This window comes from Geotrypetes seraphini, chromosome 6 (assembly GCF_902459505.1).
Source record: "Geotrypetes seraphini chromosome 6, aGeoSer1.1, whole genome shotgun sequence".
Taxonomy (NCBI): domain Eukaryota; kingdom Metazoa; phylum Chordata; class Amphibia; order Gymnophiona; family Dermophiidae; genus Geotrypetes; species Geotrypetes seraphini.
In genome coordinates, this window is record NC_047089.1 from 239,202,600 (window position 1) to 239,227,362 (window position 24,763).

A 24,763-nucleotide genomic window follows, 5' to 3' on the forward strand; every position below is an offset into this window, starting at 1 on the left:
CACCCCTGAAAGCTAGCATGGCGATGACATTCGAGTATCAGCCCCCTTTTTTTGCAAAAAGAATGCACTGGTCATTACTGCAAAAGGAGCTTCCAAACACCGAGGCAATGGACAGGAAAAGATGTGCAATCGACATTTTTTGCGTTTTCTTATTACTTTTTGATTTCTAGAATTTTTCTTTCACGATAAATTTAGGAGTCTTGCCTAGATCAGTGAAAAGAACTCTTTTTAATGCATTCTGAATTATATATTTTAGACAATGGAATGTGGGAAATGCTTTGTGAGAAGACTTTTACATGGCACACTGTATATATGCACACAAGTGTATATACAAGCACAGATACATAAATGTATGCGTATTGGAGAGGACCTACATAATAAAAGCCTCTGCAGAAAGTACTGGAAGTATCACATTTAGAGGTTCAGTGCATTTGGGCGCATTCAGTGCAGATTGCAATATGCTTACTTAACCAACTCAAAAATTTAAAACCAAAAAACAAACAAACCGCACAGCTCATCAAAAATATACATTTTCCATATTCATTTTTTTCTTTTAAAATTAAAATAAGAACATGAAGCAAAAAAAGACCAAAAACAACCCTCCCTAGGTAGGATTTACAATCAACAGTAACGTCTCTACAGCGTAGGACTTAAAAAAAAAAAGATTCAAAATAGCAACGTGCAGCTTCTAGCAGGCCTGCACAGTAAATGCGCTGCATAGCATGCCGAATTTTCAGAGCAGGACCTTCACAGGCCAGTCTTCCATATGGTATAGAACACCCATCTGTAGTGGAAGGTCAAGGATCAGACATAAAAAACTTAAAACCACACATGAAATGTTTACGTCAGCTAGGTGTTCAAAAGTTATCAATGCTAAAGTGTGTGAAAAGCTTTACAGAAATTTTCTCATCAATCCCCCCACCCCCTTCACAGCCCCCACTGCAGATATCTTGCTTATAAAAGGCTGAGATAGAATATTATCCCATAATAAATGCAGCTCGAGCACTTCAGTGGCAGAATATATAAAAAAAAATCCCTTCTAGCAGAAAAATCGAAGGACTCCAAAAGACTTTGTGTCCTGTTATCCAGAGAACTGCTCCAGGCAAGCAACTTGGTTTTGTCATATAAGCACACCTGCTCCCAGTCCTTCCCTATATAAGAACTTACGTTTGAAATGACATGGCAAAAATTGGCCAGGCAAGGCTGTGTAGCCAAGGCCGTGAAATATATTGATTAGCTGACATAAGAGCAGCACACATTTAGAATCATATTTTTATTTGTAGAGATGTAGAATGCTGCAAAACTATCACTTTTTCTGATTTTTAAAAGCTAATGGTTTATTTTGCTTTGGGAACTGTTGATTGTAGACCTCTGCTTGACAGTAGGCTTTTAATTTAAGACTTGCTGGCAAACACATCAAAATGAATTGTCTATTTAGGTCCATCTCTGGCTTGTTGGTTTTCAGGAGACTCTCCCCCCCACCCCACTCCTATTTTAGTATGCAGGCTAAGAGACCTTTCTTTGCTAATCACTTGGTATAAACTGAGCATATCTAATCCAGTGTAAGATCAAGATTTCATCTATAAACACTGCTCTCTTCCCCCAGTAGAGAATAACATAGGTACAAAATTTGTCCCCGTGGATAACCGTGGGAAACCATCCCGTGTCATTCTTTAGTGTCTATCTCAAACTCAGTCCTCCTACACCAGCATTCTTTAATGCAAGGCTTGAGGGCCAGTGGCTGGGCCCATTCATACTCTGATTCTTATGTGCCAAGTATAGGACAATGAAGCCATTGTGACATCACTGATAAGGCTGGCTTTTAGGCATTGATGGAATGAGGCATTATGACATCACAATCTCAGCTACACTTTGGGTTTCTGCCAGGTACTTGAGACCTGAGTTGGCCACAGCTGGAAACAGGATCCTGGGCTTGATGGACCTTCGGTCTGTCCCAGAATGGCAACGCTTATGGTCTTATGTTCTAACCATCTGGGGGGTCATCCATTAGTGTCACTCTCAACCTCAGTCCTTCTACACCAGCATTCTTCAATGTAAGGCTTGAGGGTCTGTGGCTGGGCCCATTCATACTCTGATTCTTATGTGAGCCAAGTATAGGACAATTAAGCCATTGCGACATCACTGATGAGGTTGGCTCTTAGGCATTGGTGGAATGAGGCATTATGACATCACAATCTCTGCTCTGGATACCAGAGACTGTTATTCTTTAGCGTCTCTCTCAACTTCAGTCTTGAAGGTCAGTGGCTGAGCCCCTTCATATTCTGATTCTTTCCTCTCTCCTGTGGGACTTTATACTGCTGGTCGACTGTTATGTTGCAATTTAATAAAAACAGATTCCACATAAAGAATGACATAGGGATGGTTTTCCACGGTTAATCGCAGGGACAAATTTTGTCCCCGTGTCATTCTCCACAGTACCCCTTGCTCTTTTCCCTTCCTGCTCCTCCATCATGGAGTATCGGCCTGGCCAGATGTGGTAGTGAAGATAAATCACCATGCCACCATTCTTCCATGTCTTTGAGTGACAGGGCAGAACCTCCTTTCCCCTTGCTGCTTCTCCCGCCAATGACCACTACTACTTCTACTACAAATCACTTATATAGCATTGAAAGGTGTACGCAGTGCTGTACATTTTGATATTTATAGACGGTCCCTGCTCGGAAGATCTTACAATCTAACTTGGACAGACATGACATACAGGGTTGGGGATGTAGAACTCAAGGTGAGAGAAGTTAGGAGTTGAAAGTAGAGAATAACATGGGGGCAAATTTTTCCCTGTCCCTGTGGGAACTCATTTTCCCGTCCCTGCAGGTTTTTTCTTGTCCCTGCCCCAATCCTGCAAGCTCCGCCCTCATCTGCACAAGCCTCAGACTGACACATAGGAAGAGGCTCGACCTCACAGGAGTCTGCAGAATGCCAAGGCTGGATTAGAGTAACTAGCTTCGGTCCCATTTTGGTGAGGAACTGAACAAATTGCTGCTCTAACATGGTCTGGAAAGAAGCCGGCAAGGATGGATCCGTGTCTGAAACCGGACCACCTGCCTTGGCTGGAGATTCCACCGAGGCAGTGGAAATGTGCTTCGACTTAGAAGTCTTAGGCACCTTAAGCACCACCGGTGGAACTGTCTGCTGAGCTATCTGACCTGAGGATACAGGGGAAGATACAGCAGACATCTTCGAAGAAAGAGTCGCTGCAAACGAGGAAGGTCTGATGAGGCTCGAGGTCAAAGCAGTGGAGGCAGGAGGGCCCTCGGTCGAAGCAAGACCGAGATCAGCTTCAGAGTTGAGGAAGTGGTCGAATCCATCTGGAAGAGCTTCTTCACTGAAAGTAGACGACGTTTAAGGGCTCGAGGTTGAACAGTAGCACAGCGCTCGCACGACTTCAGGTGATGTTGTGGCCCAAGGCACTTGAGGCACCTGCTATGTGGGTCCGTGAGAGAAATCGCATGCTGGCACAGGCTACACTTCTTGAAGCCTGTAGCTGGCCGGGACATAGAGGGAAAAACAACCTCTGCAAGATCAAAGCCCCTGGGCTGCGGCAGAGCGGCCTGCCCCGGCAGCCAAACGGAGGAAATAAAATTTTTTTATTTTTTTTTTTAACTAGAAATAAAATAAAGTACAGCGATTCGTGAAGAAAAATAACACAAACCGCGGTGAGAAGGCACTAAGTAAGTTAAACGCAGAGAGTCAAAGATGGACTTCTCGGCTCGCCCTGTGCTGGGCGGGAAGGCACTCGCGCATGCACAGTGCGGCTTACTCAAAACTTCTAGTTTTTTCAAGCAAGTCTGCTTGTGAGACTTCCGCATCGAGGCTCCGTCGGTGACGTCACTCATATGTGAGAATAGGCTGCCTGCTTGTCCTGAGATAACAGCTGTTTTCCCGGCGCCAAAACTTGCGGAGACAGGATGGGACGGGGAAAGGTTTGTCCCCATGTCATTCTCTAACACCGACAACAAAATGTTTTTTTCTGTCATTTCATTGTGGGAGGAGTATCCAACCGGTTAGAGTGCATAAGAACATAAGCATTGCCTCTGCCGGGTCAGACCAGGGGTCCATCGTGCCCAGTAGTCTGCTCCCGTGGCGGCCCGCAGATCCGTGACCTGTAAGTGGTCCTTAATTTAAAATTCTTTATTTCCTATTCATTTAGTACCAGTATAGTTACCCTCTATCTGTACCCTTCAATCCCCTTCTCCTTCAGGAAATCATCCAATCCCTTTTTGAAACCCAATATTGTACTCTGACCTATCACCTCCTCTGGGAGACATTCCAGGTGTCCACCACCCTCTGAGTGAAGAAGAACTTCCTAGCATTCGTTTTGAATCTGTCTCCTTTCAATTTTTCTGAATGCCGGCCCGGTTAGTCTGAAGAATCTGACCTTCTCCACCTTCTCTATGCCTTTCATGATTTTATAAGTCTCTATCATGTCCCCCCCCTAAGTCTCCACTTTTCCAGGGTAAAGAGCCCCAACTTATCCAACCTTTCAGCATATGAAAGGTTTTCCATGCCCTTAATCATCCTTGTCGCTCTTCTCTGGACCCTCTCGAGTAACGCCATATCCTTCTTAAAGTAGGGCGACCAGTATTGGACACAGTACTCCAGATATGGGTGCACCGTCGCTCAATACAGTGGTAGAATAACCTCCTTCGTTCTGGTAGTGATACCCTTTTTGATTATGCCCAACATTCTGTTCGTTTTCTTTGAGGCCGCTGCACATTGCGCCGCCGACTTCATTGTTTTATCCACCAATACCCCCAAGACTTTTTCTAGGCAGCCTTCCCCCAGTACCCTCTCCCATCGTATTCCTGTACATTGGGTTCCCCTTCACCACATGCAAGACTTTACATTTCTCTACATTGAAGCTCATCTGCCATCTTTTTGCCCACTCACTCAGTTTGTTCAGGTCTCCTTGTAATTCTTTGCATTTCTCAACAGTTTTGACTCTACTGGAGAGTTTTGGTCGTCCGCAAATTTTATAACTTCGCACTTTATCCCTGTTTCCAGGTCATTTATGAATACAGTGGTGCCTCACACAACGAACTTAATTGGTTCCAGGAGCAAGTTTGTTATGCGAAAAGTTCGTTATGTGAAACGCGTTTTCCCATAACAATACATGTTAAAAAAAATAATTCGTTCTGCAGCATAAAATATGCTAAGATGACATAAAAAAAGATAAATTTGTCAAAATGGTGAAAATGGTGGTCTTGCTGAGGCCAAACTCTTTGATGAGGTCACACTGTTTTACCCCACATTCACTCCTTCTAATTATTTCCCGTTTCATTTCAACAGAAATCACCTTCCTGCTTTTTTTAGAAGCCATGATATATAAAAAATATTGAGTTTATCTTAAAAGGACGACTGTATACAGTGAGAGAGGGCAGTTAAGCGCAGTGACTAACGACTGCCTGCAGTGCCTGCGCGGAAGGATGCAATACATCGGCAGCTCGGGCGACTTCGTTGTGTGAAACGAAGTTCGTTGTGTGAATCAAGACATGAAGTTTGTTGTGTGCAGCGTTCGTTGTGTGAGGCGTTCGTTATGCGAGGCACCACTGTATATTGAACAGCAGCGGTCCCAACACTGACCCCTATGAGACTCCACTTATGACCCCTTTCCAGTCCGAGTAGTGTCCTTTTACTCCTACCCTCTGTTTCCTGTCCGCCAGCCAATTCCTGATCCATCTGTGCAGTAGGCTAAAAACCAGGAGAACTGGGTTAGATTCCCACTGTGGCTCCCTGTGACCCTGGGCAAGTCACTCAAGTCTCCATTGCCCCAGGTATGTTAGATAGATTGTGAGCCCACCAGGACAGATATGGACAAATGATTGAGTACCTGATTGTAAAACGCTTACACACACACTAATATATATATACTAGTCTTATAGCCCATTACATTAACGGGTGCTAGAATATATGTGTGTGTGTCTGTCTTTATTTCTTTCTCTCTCTCTTCTTAGCCGCTTTCTTTCTTTCTTTTTCCTTGGCTGTCCACCACCACCCCTTGGCTGCTCCCACTGTCCATTGTCCCTTCCTTTTACCTCCCCTGTGTCTACCTCCACCCCTTCACTGCTCTCCTTATGCAGCAGCAGCCCTTCTCACTGTTTTACCTCCCCTCTGTCCAGCAGCACCTCTTTCCTTCTCCCCCTGTCCAACATTAGGCCTCCGTTCCTTTTTCTTCACCCCCCCTGTCCATCAGCACCTCTTTCCTTCTCCCCCTGTCCAGCAATAGGATTCCTTCCTTTTTCTTCCCCCCCTCCTCCTTCTTATCCCTATGATACACTTACCTTGCTCTGCCCCTGATCAGAGGTTTCCGACAGCCACCCAGTTGCACCCATTGGAAAAGTTACCTCTGCCGCATCCCGCACCCCTCCTGACGCGACTCCCGCTGTCTTTCTTTCTGTCTCTGTCCCTGGCCCCCTTTGTCTGTCTGTCTTTCTGTGTATCTCCCTGCCCCTGTGTCTTTCTTCTTTTCTTTCTGTCTCCCTTCCTCCCTCTGTCTGTCTGTCCGAAGCAGCATTCCCTCCCCCTCCATTTCCCTCCCCCCACACCAGTTCCCTGTGCACCTTCCCCTGTGTCTTTCTTCTTTTCTTTCTGTCTCCCTTCCTCCCTCTGTCTGTCTGTCCAAAGCAGCATTCCCTCCCCCTCCATTTCCCTCCCCACACACCAGTTCCCTGTGCAGCAGCATAAGCGTTTCCTCTACTCCCCTTTCCCTTCCCGCGATCCCGACTACAAACGCGATCCCGAGTCCTTTGCCGCCCCCCCCTTCCCTTCCCGCGGGCCCGACTACACATGGCGATTCAAGCAGCGTGTACAGCAGTCTTCACATGCTGCTTCGGGTCCTTCTACTGCCCTGATTTACTCTGGCACATCCCTGATGACATCATCAGAGACACGGCAGAGCAAATCAGGGCAGTAGAAGGGCCCGAAGCAGTGTGTGAAGACTGCTGCACACGCTGCTTAAATCGCCAGTCAGGCCCGCAGGAAGGGAAGGGGGGGCAGCAAAGGACTCGGGTCCCGGGCAGCGGAAAGTTGCTGGGCTCCTCAGTGGGGGCGCTGAGCGGCCGCGACCCCTCTCCTTCCAGACCCCCCCCCTACTGGAGGAACGGAGATCGGCGGCTAGCTGCTGTCCCAGCTTGTGGAGGCAATCGGCGGCTGGTGACGTATAAGTGCGCATGCGCACTCCTGCGACCACAGACCTACTGATCACGGAAGCACGCAAATAGGAGTGCGTATGCGCGGCTAACCTTTTATTATATAGGATATATATATATATATAATCTTAATTAAATGAAAAAATAAAATAAAAAATCTTAAATTTAAGTATTTATCTACGTCTTATAGCCTAAGTTGTTTACATTCAGGTACTCAAGCATTTTTTTCTCTCTGTCCTAGTGGGCTCATATTATCTAATGTACCTGGGGCAATTGGGGATTAAGTGACATGCCCAGGGTTAAAGGGAGCAGTGTGGGATTTGAACCTACAGGGTGCTAAAGCTATAGTTTTAACCACTGCGGACCACTAAAGAAAGAGAGAGAACCTACATATAATATTAAACCACTTTGGTTGTATTATAGAAAATCAGTATATCAACACATACACACACACAAAATTAGATGTGTCTGGTGTAGCCAGCAGATCAAAAAATGCACATGCTCAGAGAGCCACTGGTACAGGTCTTCCCGAGCTGATAAGTGCTTTATTCCAATAGGGAAGCTGCCATGGATGACATCACCCATGCATGCAGCAGCATATCCCCCCTGCTTACCCACGGAGAATGGCCTAAAGCAGGGGTAGGGAACTCTGGTCCTCGAGAACCATATTCCAGTTGGGGGTTTTCAGGATTTCCCCAATGAATATGCATGAGATCTATTTGCATGCACCGCTTTCAATGCATATTCATTGGGGAAATCCTGAAAACCCGACTGGAATACGGCTCTCGAGAACCGGAGTTCCCTACCCCTGGCCTAAAGGTTCAGAAAAGGGACATATCGGGAGGATGGGGGTAGGGCTTCAGTTGCATATGGATGCTGCATGTTTATTTATCCAAAACAACAACTGGGCTGAGTGGATGGGCCAATCTGCTCCTTACCTAAAATCATTTACAGAAGGATACCACAGAATTTAGGTTATACCCTGGTAGGCAGAAGGGAAAGAGTTAGAGAAATGGTCCCCAATCCTGTCCTGGAGGACCAACTAGGCCAATCAGGATAGCACTACTGAATAATGCATGGAGCAGATTTGCATACCTGTCACTTCCATTATATGCAAATCTCTGTCATGTATATTCATTAGGGCTAGCCTGAAAACCCAATTGGCCTGGGTTGGGGACCACTGAGTTACAACAGCGTTTCTCAACTTGGTCCAGGAGTACCCCCTTGCCAGTCAGGTTTTCGGGATATCCACAATGAATTTACATAAATTTGATTAGCATACACTGCCTCCATTCTATGCAAATGTATTTCATGCATATTCATTGTGGATATCTTGAAAACCTAACTGGCAAGGGGGTACACTCCAGGACCGAGTTGAGAAACATTGAGTTAGAGGACAGACTGACAAGGTAGAGCACACGGGAAAGGGAAAAGGAGGAGGGAAGGAAAGAAAGAAATCACACTGCCATTCTGTAGACCATACTACTTTTTAACAGAGCAAATTCAAAACAGAAAATAAAAATGAACTAAGCACATCATTTTCACTTGTTTTTGTTTCCAACCCACAGGACAAATTATTTGCACATTGTTCAAGGATACAATTCCATGTAAGAGGGGATACACACGGTTTCCTTTGAGAACTCCACAGGACAACAAAGCCTGTTCAGCTGCTCCTCGTACAGTGCCAGAGCTTCAGTCAGGTTCACACAGTTTCCCTGTGGAAGAAGAGAAGAAAGGTAAAAAATCCAGTTCTCCTTTTATTAGCAAATACAGTGGTACCTCGGAATCCGAACGCCCCAGAACTCTAACAACTTGGAATCCGAACTATTTTTTAAATTAAATTTAGCCCTCGAATCCGAATGTACGGGAACTGCAAGCGGTGCTCAGCCCAAAGCTTCCCCTCTGACTCAGCTTCCTGTTTCCGCCTGGGCGGTTTGCGTCAGAGGGAAGCTTTGGGTTGAGCACCGCTTGCAGTTGCCGTTCTTGCTGCCTATGCTGGTGGGGGTGCCCGATCTTGTGGGACCAAGGAATGAATTAATCCAGTTTCCAGTATTTTCAATGGGAAAAACTGTTTTGGAACGCAAATGTTTTGGAACTCAAAATGGGTTCTGGAACGGATTAAGTTCGGATTCCGAGGTACTACTATGTAAATATGGGATATTTTGCGACTGCTTTCATCAACTATCCAAAGTATTCCCAGTGTTCCATATCTACAATCAATGTTAAATCATCTCCACAGTTACAGTAGGCAGGATTATAGAAAAACAGGACCCATATGATTGGCTCCATGTATGCAAGTGCTTTAGTATCTGCCTGCTCCAGCTTGCAAGATACTAAAATTCTGCAGTTCAGAAGCAGAACGGTTTAGAAAGAAACGGGGGCAAATCGAATGGCAATGGGTGACAAAGGAAGCATAAAGACTGACGTTCCCGAGTCATCCTCCTTGTGCAGTGACTATGGGTGGCAAAACAAAAATGATCTCAGGAGTTAACAGGAGCTAAATGGCTGTGCATGCTACAGAAAACATGCCATGTTTTGTGTGCATCTTGTAAGGATGTATTGTTTATTTGGGAAGTTCACCCAAGGTGATGTAAAGCGAGTATAACTAGACATCAGCAATAATTACAACAGTAAAATTTACAAGCGGTGCAGGGTATGCTACTTACAAAGTGAACATAATACACAATACAAACATCCTTATCATTAGGAAGTTACCATTCAAATGTGTGAACTGCCACCTGAAAATCAGGAAAAATTCAGGGGAAAAATCTAACCAAATTAGGTTTGCCTTTGCACCATTTTACAGAAAAACCAATGCAGAAGACACATGCTTCCCAAACTTTTACCCAACCTGACTTTTACTTGTTCTGCACCCAGAATTGTACCTATAAATTACAATACTAGGCTGACTTCTCAACATCAATGATGAAACACAGGTTTTGAAGCACCGTCTTGTTCCTGAGGTTTAGAGCCAAGGAAGCTGCCAGGAGCCCAGTTATTGATGTATGGAGGTGAGGAACTTTTGTGTGCGGAAGAAGAACAGGACTCGGGGGTGATTGTGTCTGATGATCTCAAGGTGGCAAAACAGGGAGAAAAGGTGACAGTCAAAGCCAGGAAGATACTTGGCTGCATAAAGAGAGGAATGGCCAGTAGGAAAAGGGAGGTGATAATGCCGCTATATAAGTCTTTGGTGAGGCCTCATTTGGAATGCTGTAGGTCAAAGTATACCATATAAACTGGATAGAAAAATCACCAAGGGCCTTCAAAATTGGAGACAATCAGGGTGTATATTGTTGGACCCGACATGCACCCTCAATCAGCCCAACAATATACACCCCGATTGTCTCCAATTCTGAAGGCCCTTGGTGAATTTTCTATCCTGTTTGCATGGTATACTTTGACCCTCTTTTACATTCTTCTAGGATAAAAAAGCTCATGGAGGGCTGAACAGGAATCTACTTGGAGAGGGGGCCAGTAATCATTCACACAAGGCTAAGAAATAGGTTCCACTAGCCCTTGGTGGCCTGAAGACCACTGTGCTACAGACCTAGCAATCCTGCTGCACTAGTTCGCCTCTGCTGGAGACACAGAAATATTGAGGAGCAGAAGGCAGCACTGTCCCACTATAAAGGAGTTGAAGCCAGCTTTGAGCTCTTTCCTCTGTCTCCATCTGCTGAAAGGGACAATTTACTTGCCTGGAGTAGTCTGACATAGACATGCAATTATCATTTTGGTTTCCTATTTTCTTAACAGTTTATCTTACCAAAAACTGAGGCTAATTTATTGCAATAGTGTGGCTCAAATGTGGCCACAAACTGCCAAAAGCCAGCAGCACTTCCATATCAAATGAAACACGGATAAAAATGTGATTTTATGCAAGTTTGTAACCAAACAAGCATCAAACCAGAGAATGGAAAAAAAAATAGAATAAAATCTTGGAGGGTTTTTTTTTGAGGGGGAGTGGGGTGTTTCAACAATAAGAATTTAAAGGATTTAGGAAGTAACATCCATACTTCATTCACCCATACTTATTTTAGATTTTAAACACACAGGAAACCATAGTATTTTCCAAATCTGGCCATACAATACGAGGTTTACTGCCAGAAATCTAAATGCAGCTCTGGGCAGAGCCACATCTCAGGTTATTTAAAATAGCTATCCAGCGTGGTTCTAAGAAAATAATTAAGGAAAGTAACCACAGAAGTCTGTGTTTATGCAAACTGCCAGTGATTTATCTACAAGTCCACTTGTTTAAAGTAGCCACTTTAATTTAGCCCATCAATATGCCTGTTTTAGGATGTTTATTATTTACTACTACTAATTATTTATTTAGAGCTGCTATACATATACAGCCCTGTACATTAAAATATTCTAGAGACAGTCCCCTACTCAGTAGAGCTTACAATCTTGTCAACGGACAAACAGGCCAAGTAGGGGGTTAGGGATTTTCTCAAGCAGGCAAGTGAGTAGGGCTAGGAGTTAAAAGCAACCTCGAAGTAGTGAGCTTTTTGTCTGGACTTGAATACAGCCAGGGACGAAGCTTGACGTAATGACTCGGGCAGTTTGTTCCTGGTGTTGGTGCAGCAAAAGAAAAAAAACGTAGTCTGGAGTTGGCAGCAGATGAGAAGGGTACAGATAAGAGGGGCCTACCCAATCAATAGAATTCACGTGGAGGAGTGTAAGGAGGGATGAAAGAGGATAGATACTTGTAAATCAAAAAGAGGAGTTTGAACTGTATGCAGAAATGGATAAGGAGGCAATGAAGTGATTTGAGGAGAGGGGTGATGTGAGTATAGTGACTCTGATGGAATATAAGTCTTACAGCAGAATTTTTAATGAACTGAAGGGGGGAGACATGACTTGTCACATAACCTTATGGATTAATGCTCCTGAAAAAAGGTGCATATAAATACTACTGTTTCATCAGCCAGATTGCAGCCACTGTAGGATATGAAATTTTTAACTTCATCCATATAAGAATTATCCAAAAATGTTGATACAAATGAGCTTTCAACAGCACAGACACAAGTGGCCTCAGAGGCTCATGTACAGAATTAATTGCAGCAGAATTCTTGAGCTATTTCATTATATCACAACCTATAGAGAATACAGAACAGTACATATTTCTTGACACTACTCAAAGGTTTCATTGTTTTCCTAAGTACTATAATGCTCAGGCAACTAGTAGAGATTTATGTCAAGGTCTTCATAGCTCATGTTAAAAATCCCACCTGTTCCGCATAGCTCGTACTCAGATTATTAACACTTCCAGGGGTTCTATACTTGTGTACATCAAAACTGAACTTTAAAAAACAATGAAAGACACATTTATACTAGGGCTACACACTGATTAATAATTTTAATTACATAAATAATCACATAAATATTTCCCCTCATATTTCCTCCAATACAGTGCAAAATATAGACAGCAGATAAAAATTCTCAAAAATGACATATTTCAATTACTAAACTGAAAATAAAGTTGTTCTTACCTTTTATGATCATCTTGTTCCCTTTCTCTGATTCCACTTCCCTTTCTTTATGCTCTGTACTCTGTCCTTTCTATTCATCTTTCAAGTTCAACTTTCTTCCATTTTCCTGTCTCTTTTTCAAACCTATATAGTTTCCAGTTCTTCCCTTTCCCTCCATCCATGGAAATCCATCCTTCTCTCTCCCCTTCCATCCATGTAAATTTCCTCTCTTCACGTCCACCATAATCCCAGTCTCTTCCCTCTCACACCCCACCACCATCCTGCACGGCCCCATCTCTTTGACCTGCCCCAATCATCCAGCATCATTCACTACCTCTCCCCATCACCATTACAAAAATAAAACCTCATCTCTCCCTCACTCCAAGCCATCTAGCATTGCCTTATCCCTCCTTTATCAGGCATTTCTCCATCTCCTCTCCTTCAAATTCTGCATTGCTCTCCCCACCCCCATAATCTGCATGGCTCCATCTCTCCTCACCCTCCAAATCCTGAAATGCCCCATCTTTCCCCCTGCCCAGTCTGCACTTCTGTCTCTCCCTCATCTTCATCCTGTCTTCACTCCAACTCTTCGTTGCCCTGTCTCTGTCTACTCCTCCACCTTACTCGTTCATTTTATGTGCTCTCTTGTTCCTGCACCAGATCGCTGTTCCTGTCTGTCTTCATGCGACTGTGTTGTTGGCAACAAGTAGAAGGCAAGTGTTGAGATGTTTCCTGTATGTGCTGCCACTAGCTCTGATGGACCCAGAAACAGGAAGTTAAATATCTTCCTGCTTCTGGGTCCAACAGGAGAAGACAGGGAGACAGATGGAGCAATACGGAATCCTAGGGAGGAGGGGAGTGATGGGGCAATGATGGATGCTTGCTGGTACAGAACAGAGAGAGAGATGAGGTCGTTAACAGAGTTAAAAATTTTAAGCAAGTTACACATTTAACGTCTTATTAATGTGCAGTCCTAATTTAGTGGTTGGAGTTACAGCCTCAGCACTCTGAGGTTGTGGGTTCAAACCCCGTGCTGCCACTTGTGAACATGAGCAAATCACTCAATCCTTCATGGCCCCAGCTACGTTAAATAGATTGTGAGCCCACCAGGACAGATACGTTAAATAGATTGTGAGCCCACCAGGACAGATGTGGAAAATGCTTGAGTACCTGATTGTAAACCACTTAGATAACACCTTGATAAGCGGCATATAAATCCCTAATTAAATACAATAAATAAGTTTAGTGAGATAAATAGGTGGTACATGAAAAGTTGACAGGTTGTATTTTTGTGAGTATTTATTGTATTGGATTGAATCTGATGGTGTATAGTTTGATGCAATGTTTTTATTTTATTTAATGATATGGTTTTTTTTTTTGTAATTTACATAGAATAGACTAGAAAAGTTAAAATAAAAGTATCACATTTTAACCTATGTGGCATATTGCTATGACGGGAAATCATAAAAATTACTTGTGTATTTTGCTATTCATGAAAGAATAAAAAAAAAACCAAATTGTTTTCCTCTACTGAAATAGACACAAAGCCCTCCCATATCCCTCGAATCTTAGTAAAACACAGTTCGCGCACTCTCTCAATGCAAAAAAATATCAGGTGTTTGTACATTGCATTTATATACCTAATAGCTTTAACAGTCAGTCTAAAGGAAGAGCTATTTTTCAAAGTTAAGAATTCGGATTTCTAACTAGGCAGTGCTATATATAAAGAAGAGCATACAGCTTCCTTGGTAACCTATCATCTGGTGACCTGCCACAGTAGTTTGTACAGACATGTAATTATTGTTCCAGTATAAAAACAACCTGTGTGTAATTTAAGATTTATAGATTTAAAATACTGCTAGGTAGACAGCCAATTTCACGCAGAGACCATAATAGGGCTTTATTTTTCCCTTTCCTTCCTCCCCCACCCCATGGACATCTGGACAAAGCATTAGAAAGCAAAGGTCCCACGAGGAGTAGCTGTCATTTCAGAGCCTCTTGCTCTCCACCTCCAAGCTCCTTTACAAGATGCAGATTTTACCAGTTGGGGAACCAAGATTCAGCAAGGAGAGAATGAAAAAAATATATATTTCTAGTACCCAATGTCTGCATCGCTCCATGGTGCGACCTCACTTTGAGTATTGCGTTTAGTTCTAGTTTTCTTATCTCAAGAAAGATATAGCGGCACTAGAAAAGGTTCAAAGAAGAGCTATCAAGATGACAAAGGAGATGGAACTCCTCTCATACAAGGAAAGACTAAAGAGGTTAGAGCACTTCAACTTGAGAAAAAGATGGCTGAGGGGAGATATGATCAAAGTCTACAAAATCCTGAGTGGTGTAGAATGGGTACAAGTGGATCGATTTTTTTTTTTTTACTGCAACAAGATTTACAAAGACTAGGGGACACTCAAAGTTACAAAGTAATACTTTTTAAACCAAGAGGAAATATTTTTTCACTCAGAGAAGTTAAGCTCTGGAATGCATTGCCAGAGGATGTGGTAAGAGCAGTTAATATAGCTGGTTTTAAAAGAGGTTTGGACAATTTCCTGGAGGAAAAGTCCATGAACTGCTGTTGAGACAGCCATGGTGGAAGCCATTGCTTGCCCTGGATTGCATGGAATGCTGCTACTATTTGTTTTTTTTTTGCCAGGTACTTGTGACTTGGATTGGCCTCTGTGAAGATGGGATATTGGGCAAGATCAGGGATCTCAAAGTCCCTCCTTGAGGGCCGCAATCCAGTTGGGTTTTCAGATTTTCCCAATGAATATGCATTGAAAGCAGTGCATGCACATAGATCTCATGCATATTCATTGGGGAAATCCTGAAAACCCGACTGGATTGCGGCCCTCACGGAGGGACTTTGAGACCCCTGGGCTAGATGGACCATTGGTCTGATCCAGTAAGGCTTTTCTTATGTTACGTTATCTTATTCTGTTGAGTCCATTAAATAAGTGGCCACAAATCATCAGCCACCCAAGAAAAAAAGAAACGCTCTTTCTTCTTTGATACAGAAAAAAGAAAATTTGAAACTAAAGAAACCACCCTGAAAAATAGATTAGTTTTCCTTTTATAGGTCACAAAAGTCTTTGGTATGCAGTCCCATTGGCCTGGCTATTAAAGTCTTTTGGTTCATGCTGTTATGCAGGGATCCTGTGAATCTCCATCATGAGAAAAAAAGGAATTGTACAATTGGAGACGCATCATAGCCTCCAGGGAAATGTCTAGAATCAATAATTAAGAACAGTTAATGAATAATCCAGGCATCTGATGGTTGCGCTCCCCCCTCCTTTCACTCCATGTATGTTGTACAACCCTGTCCTTGGGAGGATCTCGCTGCATCAAGACATCTTTGCACTCTGTGTGAATTCTGCAAGCATCTTCATTGCTAACTTGCTTCTATTTTTCATCCTCATCAATCTGTTATGTTTTCTTTTATGTTTCAGTCATATTGTATGTTTTTTTTTTAACTTGTTTTGTGCAGTGTGTTTCAACTTCCTCAAGCCAAGTACCCCCTAAGCCTAACAAATACCAACCGAGTACCCCTGCACAAGCTCCATCCCAGACCCACCCCCATAATAGTACTAATTGTAATGCAATTTCTTCCATTAATTTTTCAAATACACACAATATAATCTTAATACATAATGGTAACCACAAAATTTTTTTTAAAAACCCAAAAAACACAAAGCACACTGTGTGCACAGAAAATGTTAATTATTTATATTCTTTTTTTTTTCTTCCAATATGACTTCAAAATATGCAATGTCACCTCAGTAACAACTATAGAAAAATAGACAAATATAAATTCTCAAAACTGACACATTTTGATCATTAAATTGAAAATAAAAATCAATTTTCCTACCTTTGTTGTCTGGTGATTTCATGAGTCTCTGGTTGCACTTTCTTCTGACTGTACTTCCAATATTTAATTATTTCTGTCTCCTGCACGCTTTCTCTCCTCCAGACTTCATTCACTTTCACAACCAATATCTCTCTGTTCCTCCATGAGTCCAACTTTTCTTCCTCTCTCCTCCACCTCTATTGGCAACAGATCCCATAGATCATGTGCATTTTTCACCACTGCCCACCAGCCCCATTTCTCCTTACATCCCCTTCAATCTGTCCCTCTGTTCCCTCTCCACCACCATTTCTCCATCTCATCCTTCTATTCCCCATGCATCTCTACCTCACTCCTCTCTTTCTCTATGCCCAATTTTCCTTTCTTCCTTTCCCTTTGCACCATCTCCATCCTTCTCTCACACATTCATGCCTAACAATTCTTTCTATTCCCTTCCTCCCTATGTCCCAAGTTAGTGCCCCCTTCCTCCCTCCCTCCCTTGTGTCCCAAGTTCATGCCCCCTCCCAGCCTTTGTCCCAAAATCGTGCCCCCTCCCATGTCCCAATGCGCTCCCCCCTTTCTCCCAGATCATGTCCCATCTCTTCCTACTTGCTCACTCCAGGGCCACAATCACTGGGCTATTCCTTCCTACCTTCAGTGGCACTGGTTGCAGGGACGTGGGCAGTCGCTGCATGTGGCTGACCCACAAGCTTTCTCTCCAACGTCAGCCACGATCTTCATGGTGAAGGGTGGGACCAGGAACATGGGCGATATGGGTTTTCAAGGCAGGACGGAGTGGGCATTCCTCCTGCTTCTCTTTTTTTTTCAGGGCAATATGGCAGACCTGTTGGTAACAGAGTTACTGACCTACAACTGTTGTTCTTTTTTGGATCACTAGAAGTAATTGCTAACATTTTCACATCATGAAGCGATGCTTGGACATTTATCAGGGGGCTGGTTTTAATATTAATGATCTCATGTTAATACTAATGAGGTTGTTTGCACTGAGTGCAACAGACACACGAAAAAGTATGTAGTGAGCCACCGTGTACATCGGTTAGTAAAATTACATTGATGTTAAACTGATTCAACTGGTTTAGCAACGATCGTTAGACGCATGGCGACTTTAGTGAATCTGGGCCTCTGACAGGTGCTTGTAACCTAGACTGGCCACTGTTGGAAACATGACACTAGGCTAGACAAATTCTTGGTCAGACCCAATAGAGCAACTCTTCAAATGGATTTTTTCATTTTAATATTCAACTACTGACCTAAGTATTAAATGGTGTAAAGCAAACAAAATTTGTTCCAATTACAACATAATTAAGTTTATAAAAAGCATCATAATGAACATATTGCGTAAACCAGAAAAAGAGACTACTAATTCACTGGCTGCTTATAACTGCAAGTATCACGTTTAAATCAGGAATCACTGCCTTTAAGATACTTAGAAGGAATGCCCCAAACTATCTCAAAAGAGCTGGCCATCCTACTCTAAGGTGCCTCCAACATATATTCCACGAGAAATCTTTTCCACTTAAAATTCCCAGCATGCAACAATATAAAGTCTACCCAGCAAATTACCTAATCCATCCTATATCAATTAGCAAAATGCTGGAACCATCTATCACTTACACTACAATGCAGCCAAAAAAAGCAAACAAGATGCTAGGAATTATTAATGGTAAAAAATACTAAGAATGTTTTAATGCCTCTGTATCGCTTCATGGTGCGACATCACCTGGAGTATTGCGTTCAATTCTGGTCTCCTTATCTCAAGATTTAGAGGCTCTAGAAAAGGTTAAAAAATGAGTGACCAAGATGATAAAGGGGATGAAACTCCTCTCATATAAGGAAAGACTGAAAACGTTGGAGCTCTTCCCTCCAGAAAATTGTCCAAACCTTTCACTTGCTGGACTTACATTTTTTTCAAGATGCAGGGACTGAAAAATTATACCAATGTATAACCCTATCTATTATCTTGGACAGATCATTTCTTATTTAGTGCCAAGCTAATACAGGACTGTAATGTTTTATCAGTTGTTGGGGGAAAATGATTTAAGGTTAAACACATACAAGCTCGACAGGAAGAACGAAATAGCCAATTTTTCATCCTGAGACACAGATACTGATAACGGTACCTCAAATGATTAAGTGTTGAACAGGAATATGGAATTTAAATGTGTAACTGAATGCTTTGCCCCAGGGAACTGCTCTTAGTGAACAGTTGGTGAAATTCACCTTGGGATCAAGATGGTTTACATATCTTTAATCATAATAATAATTTTTTTTTTTTAAATCTAGGCAAAGCTTGGATCAAAATGCTGTTGCAAAGAGGCCTAATCATAAGAACATTAGAAGTTGCTTCCACTGGGTCAGACCAGAGGTCCATCGCGCCCAGCGATCTGCTCCCGTGACGGCCCATCAGGTCCATGACCTGTGAAGTGGTTCCTGACCATTTCTATAACCTACCTCTACTTCTATCTGTACCCCTCAATCCCCTTATCCTTTAAGAACCTATCCAAACCTTCCTTGAACCCCTGTAACGTGCTCTGGCTTATCACAACCTCCGGAAGCGCATTCCATGTGCCCACTAAAAGAACTTCCTAGCATTTGTTCTAAACCTGTCCCCTTTCAGTTTCTCTGAGTGACCCCTGGTACTTGTGGTTCCCCAGGATTTTGAAGGTTTCTATCATGTCCCCTCTAAGTCTCCGCTTTTCCAGGGAGAACAACCCCAGCATGTTCAACCTGTCAGCGTATGAAAAGTTTTCCATACCTTTTATCAGTTTAGTCGCTCTTCTCTGGACCCCCTCAAGTACTGCCATGTCCTTCCTGAGGTGCGGCGACCAGTACTGGACACAATATTCCAGATGTGGGCGCACCATTGCACGATACAGCGGCATGATGACTTCCTTCGTCCTGGTTGTGACATTCTGTTCGCTTTCTTTGAGGCTGTCGCACACTGTGCTGATGCTTTCAATGTTGAGTCCACCATCACCCCCAGGTCTTTTTCAAGGTTGCTCACTCCTAGCAATGATCCCCCCATTTTGTAGCTGAACATCAGATTTTTTTCCCCTACATGCATGACCTTGCATTTCTCTATGTTAAAACTCATTTGCCACTTTTTTGCCCATTCTTCCAGTCTCGTTAGGTCCCTTTGCAGGTCTTCACAGTGTTCCGTTGTTCTAACCCTGCTTCAGAGTTTGGCGACATCAGCAAATTTAATAACCTCACATTTCGTCCCCGTCTCCAGGTCGTTAATAAATATATTGAACAGGAGCGGTCCCAGCACCGACCCCTGTGGAACTCCGCTCGTGACCCATTGCCAGTCTGAGTAATGGCCCTTTACTCCAACCCTCTGTTTCCTGCCTGCCAGCCAGTGTTTGATCCATCGGTGGATATCCCCTTGCACCCCGTGGCTCCACAGCTTCTTAAGTAGCCGTTCGTGAGGTACCTTGTCGAAGGCTTTTTGGAAGTCAAGGTAAATGATGTCTATGGATTCCCCCTTATCCATCTGGCTGTTTATTCCCTCAAAAAAGTACAGTAAGTTCGTGAGGCATGACCTTCCCTTGCAGAAGCCATGCTGGCTCGCCTTCAGTTGTCCCTTGTTTTCTATGTGATCGCAGATTGTGTCCTTGACCAGTGCTTCCATCATCTTTCCCGGGACCGAGGTCAAGCTCACCGGTCTGTAGTTTCCCGGGTCACCCCTTGATCCCTTCTTAAAGATGGGCGTGACATTTGCTATTTTCCAGTCCTCTGGGATCTCTCCAGTTTTTAAGGATAGGTTACATATTTGGTGAAGTGTTTCAGCTATTTCGTTTCTCAGCTCTTTTAGTACCCTTGGGTGGATGCCGTCCGGACCTGGTGATTTGTCGCACTTCAGTCTGTCTATCTGTCGGAGGACATCCTCTCGGCTTACCTCTAGTTGGACCAGCTTTTCATCATGGACTCCGTTTATGATCTCCTCGGGTTCTGGGATATTGGATGTGTCTTCTCTCGTGAAGACTGACGAGAAGAACTTGTTTAACCTGTCAGCTATCTCTTTTTCCTCCTTTACCACTCCCTTCCTGTCTCCATCGTCCAACGGTCCCACTTCCTCCCTGGCTGGTTGTTTCCCCTTCACATACCTGAAGAATGGTTTGAAGTTTCTTGCTTCCCCCGCCAGTCTCTCCTCATTCTCTTTTCGCTTTCCTAACCACTCTGTGACAGTTTTTTGGGTGCCTTTTGTGCTCCTTCTGGTTTTCTTTTGTTTGGTCCTTTTTCCATTTTCTGGGATGTGTTACATGTAAAACTAACTAGAATATTGTTAATACCAGACTACAGCGTCAACTCTACTTTCAGGCTGATATGTATGACAGCAATTTCAGGCTTTTGTGCTCTATATCTCACTCTTACCTTCAGTTTAGAAGGCAACTGAAGACTCATCTCTTCAACAAATTTATAGGTAATTAGATTTCCCACACACAGATTATTCCTTGTATCCTTATTATTCTTTTGTGAACCGTATAGAACTATCTGGTTATGCGTCTAGAAATTGATTTACTGTATTGTACAGAGGGGACATGATCGAAACATTCAAGGTACTGAAGGGGATAGACTTAGTAGATAAGGACAGGTTGTTCACCCTCTCCAAGGTAAGGGGAACGAGAGGGCGCTCTCTAAAGTTGAAAGGAGATAGATTCCGTGCAAACGTAAGGAAGTTCTTCACCCAGAGAGTGGTAGAAAGTTGCAACGCTCTTCCGGAGGCTGTTATAGGGGAAAGCACCTTCCAGGGATTCAAGACAAAGTTAGACAAGTTCCTGCTGAACAAAAACGGGCGCTGGTAGGGCTAGTCTCGGTTAGGGCGCTGGTCTTTGACCAGAGGGCCACCACGTGAGCAGACTGCTGGGCATGATGGACCACTGGTCTGACCCATCAGCGGCAATTCTTATGTACAGTCTGTTCAGGAAAGAGATGGTAGGAAGAAAAAAAAAGAAAAAAAAGAAGTGAAACTGTCAGTAGAAGGGCTTCGCAGGCTATGTTTTTACACGATCCTTTTTTTGTATTAAATGTCAGGACAGGCAAGAATCTGACAAAGGTACTTTTTCTTGCAGACCTACATACAGTAGCAAAAGCACACATGCATTCCGATTAGTCTCGCTTATCTGACAAGGTCCCGGTGACATCACATCATCATCATTAAGATGCACGTGGATTCTCTTCCTCTGTCATTTCTTTAATAAGACATTAACTATTTTTTTCTGAGGCCTTCCAAGTACCTCCAAATTCAAAATGTGGCCCTGCAAAGGATTTGAGTTTGAGACCATTGTTCTAGAGTGTTTAGATTGAGTATGGGCAGAGTGTACAAGTGGGTCGGTACTCCAGGGATTCAATACAAGGTTGGACAAGTTCTGCTGAACCAGAACGAATGCAGATAGGGCTGGTCTCGGTTAGGGCACAGGTCTTTGACCTAGGGGCCGCCACGTGAGCGGACTGCTGGGCACGATGGACCACTGGTCTGACCCAGCAGCGGCAATTCTTATGTTCTTTACTGACATCACATTCAGACAAAACAGCAGCAATTTTTGAACCCGGCACCATGCTTTTTTCACCCTGCTCTCTCTGTAAAGGCAGCATGATTGGACCCGAGACTCTGCACTTCTCTGAAAAGCAGATAGTCCATATGATGCATAAATAAAAGGTATACAGTTAGTGCTTACAAACATGTCGAAGTAGGGAGATCTTGGATTCTCTACAAGAAGAACTGTTCTAACAGTTGGTGGGGTTCTACTGGACTTAGTGCTTACAAACGGGGAAAGTGTTTCTGATGTTACAGTGAGTGATCATCTGGCATCCAGTGAGCACTGCATGGTATGGTTTAATAAGACGGGTATAGAGAGGGCTCATTCAAAAGTAAAGGTTATACACTTTAGAAAAAACTAACTTTGTTCAGATGGGGGATATGTCTGGATGGGGACATCTGGAAGGAGTAGAAATGCAGTTTGCGACAAACCTTTTTGTGAGGCAAGTAAAAGGAAAAGAAGGCCACTTTGGTTCTCAAAAGCAGTAGCTGAGAAGGTAAGGAATAAGAGGTTAGATTACATAAAAACTACAAAAGATGGCAGAAAGAGGAAGATAGGCAAAAATATCTGGAAAAGTTAAGAGGTTGGTCGAGTAGTCAGGTAAGGAAAGATACAAATGGAAGAAAAAATAGCTGACACTGTAAAACGGGGAGACAAGACTTTTTTAGATATATCAGTGACAGGAAGAAGTGCAAAAGTGGCACTGTGAGACTCAAAAGTGAAGGGGAGAAATATGTAGAACCTGATAAAGAAAAGGCTGAATTGCTTAACAAATATTTCTGTTCTGTGTTCACAGCTGAAGCACCGGAAGCCGGACCACAGAAAACAAACGCAAATAGGGATAGAGTAGTGGTAGACCCTAATCGATTTTCAGAGGGTTGTGTTTGTGAGGAACTAGCTAAATTATAGGTAGACAAAGTGATGGGCCGGATAGTGTACATCTGAGGGTGTTGAAGGAACTTAGGAAAGTTCTAGTGGCTCCACTGACTGACCTTTTCAATACTTCTCTAGAGTTGGGAGTGGTGCCGGAGGACTGGAGAAGGGCGGATGTGGTCCTTCTACACAAGAGAGGAGAGAGATGATAGAGACGTTTAAATACCTACATGGCGTAAACGCGCATGAGTCAAGTCTCTTTCATTTGAAAATGGGGAAAGTGTTTCTGATGAAAACAGGGAAAGTTTTTCCAATTTGAAAGGATGCTCTGGAATGAGAGGGCTTAGGATGAAGTTAAGAGGTGATAGGCTCAGGAGTATTCTAAGAAAATAATTTTTTTTACAGAAAGGATGTTATATGTGTGGAACAGTCGACCGGAAGAGGTGGTGGAGACAGAAACGGTGTCTAAATTCAAGAAAGCCTGGGATAGTCACGTGGGATCTCTTAGAAAAAGGAAGAGATAAAGGTTACTGCGGATGGGCCATTTGGCCTTTATCTGCCATAATGCTTCTAAATATGAATTAATCACATTTTCCATATTACTCGACAATGGGTTGGCCTCTTTATGTCGGATAATTGAGAAGCTATGAGTTCTATTAGTTCTTTTTTTTTTTTTTTTTTCTTTTTTTCATCTTTATTCCTTTTTATTTCTTTCAACAAGTGTACAATATTATTACAAGTAATTCACATCACTCACTTGACATTCTTAAGCAATATTATTACACATGTTTTAATTCCCTCCACCCACCTCCCATCCCCTCCCCTATCAACAAAATATTTTATCCAAACATATACATATTTAGACTCTCCCTCCCCCCCATTTTTACAAATTATCCCCTAAGGAAAAAGAATAACCCTTAATCATTACAATATTCAATTAATGGCCTCCACACCTCCTTAAACCTTTTAAAATATCCCCTCTGTACGGCAAGAAATCTTTCCATCTTATATAAATGACAAACTGAGTTCCACCAAAAACTACAATTCAATCTAGAACAGTCTTTCCAATTAGTCGTTATTTGTTGAATTCCCACTCCAGTAAGAATCATCAATAATTTGTTGTTTGCTGCAGATATTTGACTTTTGGCCCTCATACACATTCCAAAAATCACTGTGTCGTAGGATAATGCTACATGATTTTCCATCAATATATTAACTTGATCCCATATTGATATCCAAAATGCCTGAATACATGGACAATAAAATAAAAGATGGTCTAAAGTTCCAATTTCAATTTTACAATGCCAGCATCTATTAGACTTAGAGCAATCTAATTTTTGTAATCTAGTAGGGGTCCAGAATGCTCTATGCAACAAAAAGAACCATGTTTGCCTAATAGATGCCGACATCGTACCTTTAATTCTCCAAGACCAAATACGTGGCCATTGAGATGCATTAATTTGATGCTTAATCTCAATGCTCCAAATATCTCTTAATCCATTTTTTGGTTTCTTATTCAAATAATTAGATATCATTTTATACCACTTTGCGGCCTGGTGTCCCAGAAAATCTGCCTGGAAACATAAGAATTCTAAGCTGTAATGATCATTTAAAGATTTCCATTCAGGGAACCCCACCTGAATAGCCTGCTTCAATTGCAACCACTTATAACTTTGTTTTTTATTCAGACCATATTTATGTTGCAATTGTGAAAAATCAAGCAGCTTACCATTATCAATTACTTCCGTTAAGGATCTTATACCTGCTTTAATCCAATCCTTCCAGACAATCTTAAACCCGCCTATTTGTATCTTGGAGTTTACCCAAATAGTCTGCTGTTTCGATTTTAAAATA

General features: G+C 42.8%; 1 protein-coding gene across 2 annotated transcripts in view; it reads right to left on the minus strand.

The window, feature by feature from the left end:
* Positions 1 to 208: 208 nt before the first annotated feature.
* Positions 209 to 24,763, minus strand: part of SMS (spermine synthase) — a 127,377-nt gene continuing 102,822 nt past the window's right edge. For both annotated transcript variants that reach the window (XM_033948760.1, XM_033948761.1), the window contains exons 10-11: positions 8,766 to 8,881; positions 209 to 784 (exon numbers count right to left, since the gene is read on the minus strand). In XM_033948760.1, the coding sequence (XP_033804651.1) occupies positions 748 to 784; positions 8,766 to 8,881 (153 nt within the window). In that variant the 3' untranslated portion in view covers positions 209 to 747. The remainder of the gene's footprint in view (positions 785 to 8,765; positions 8,882 to 24,763) is intronic.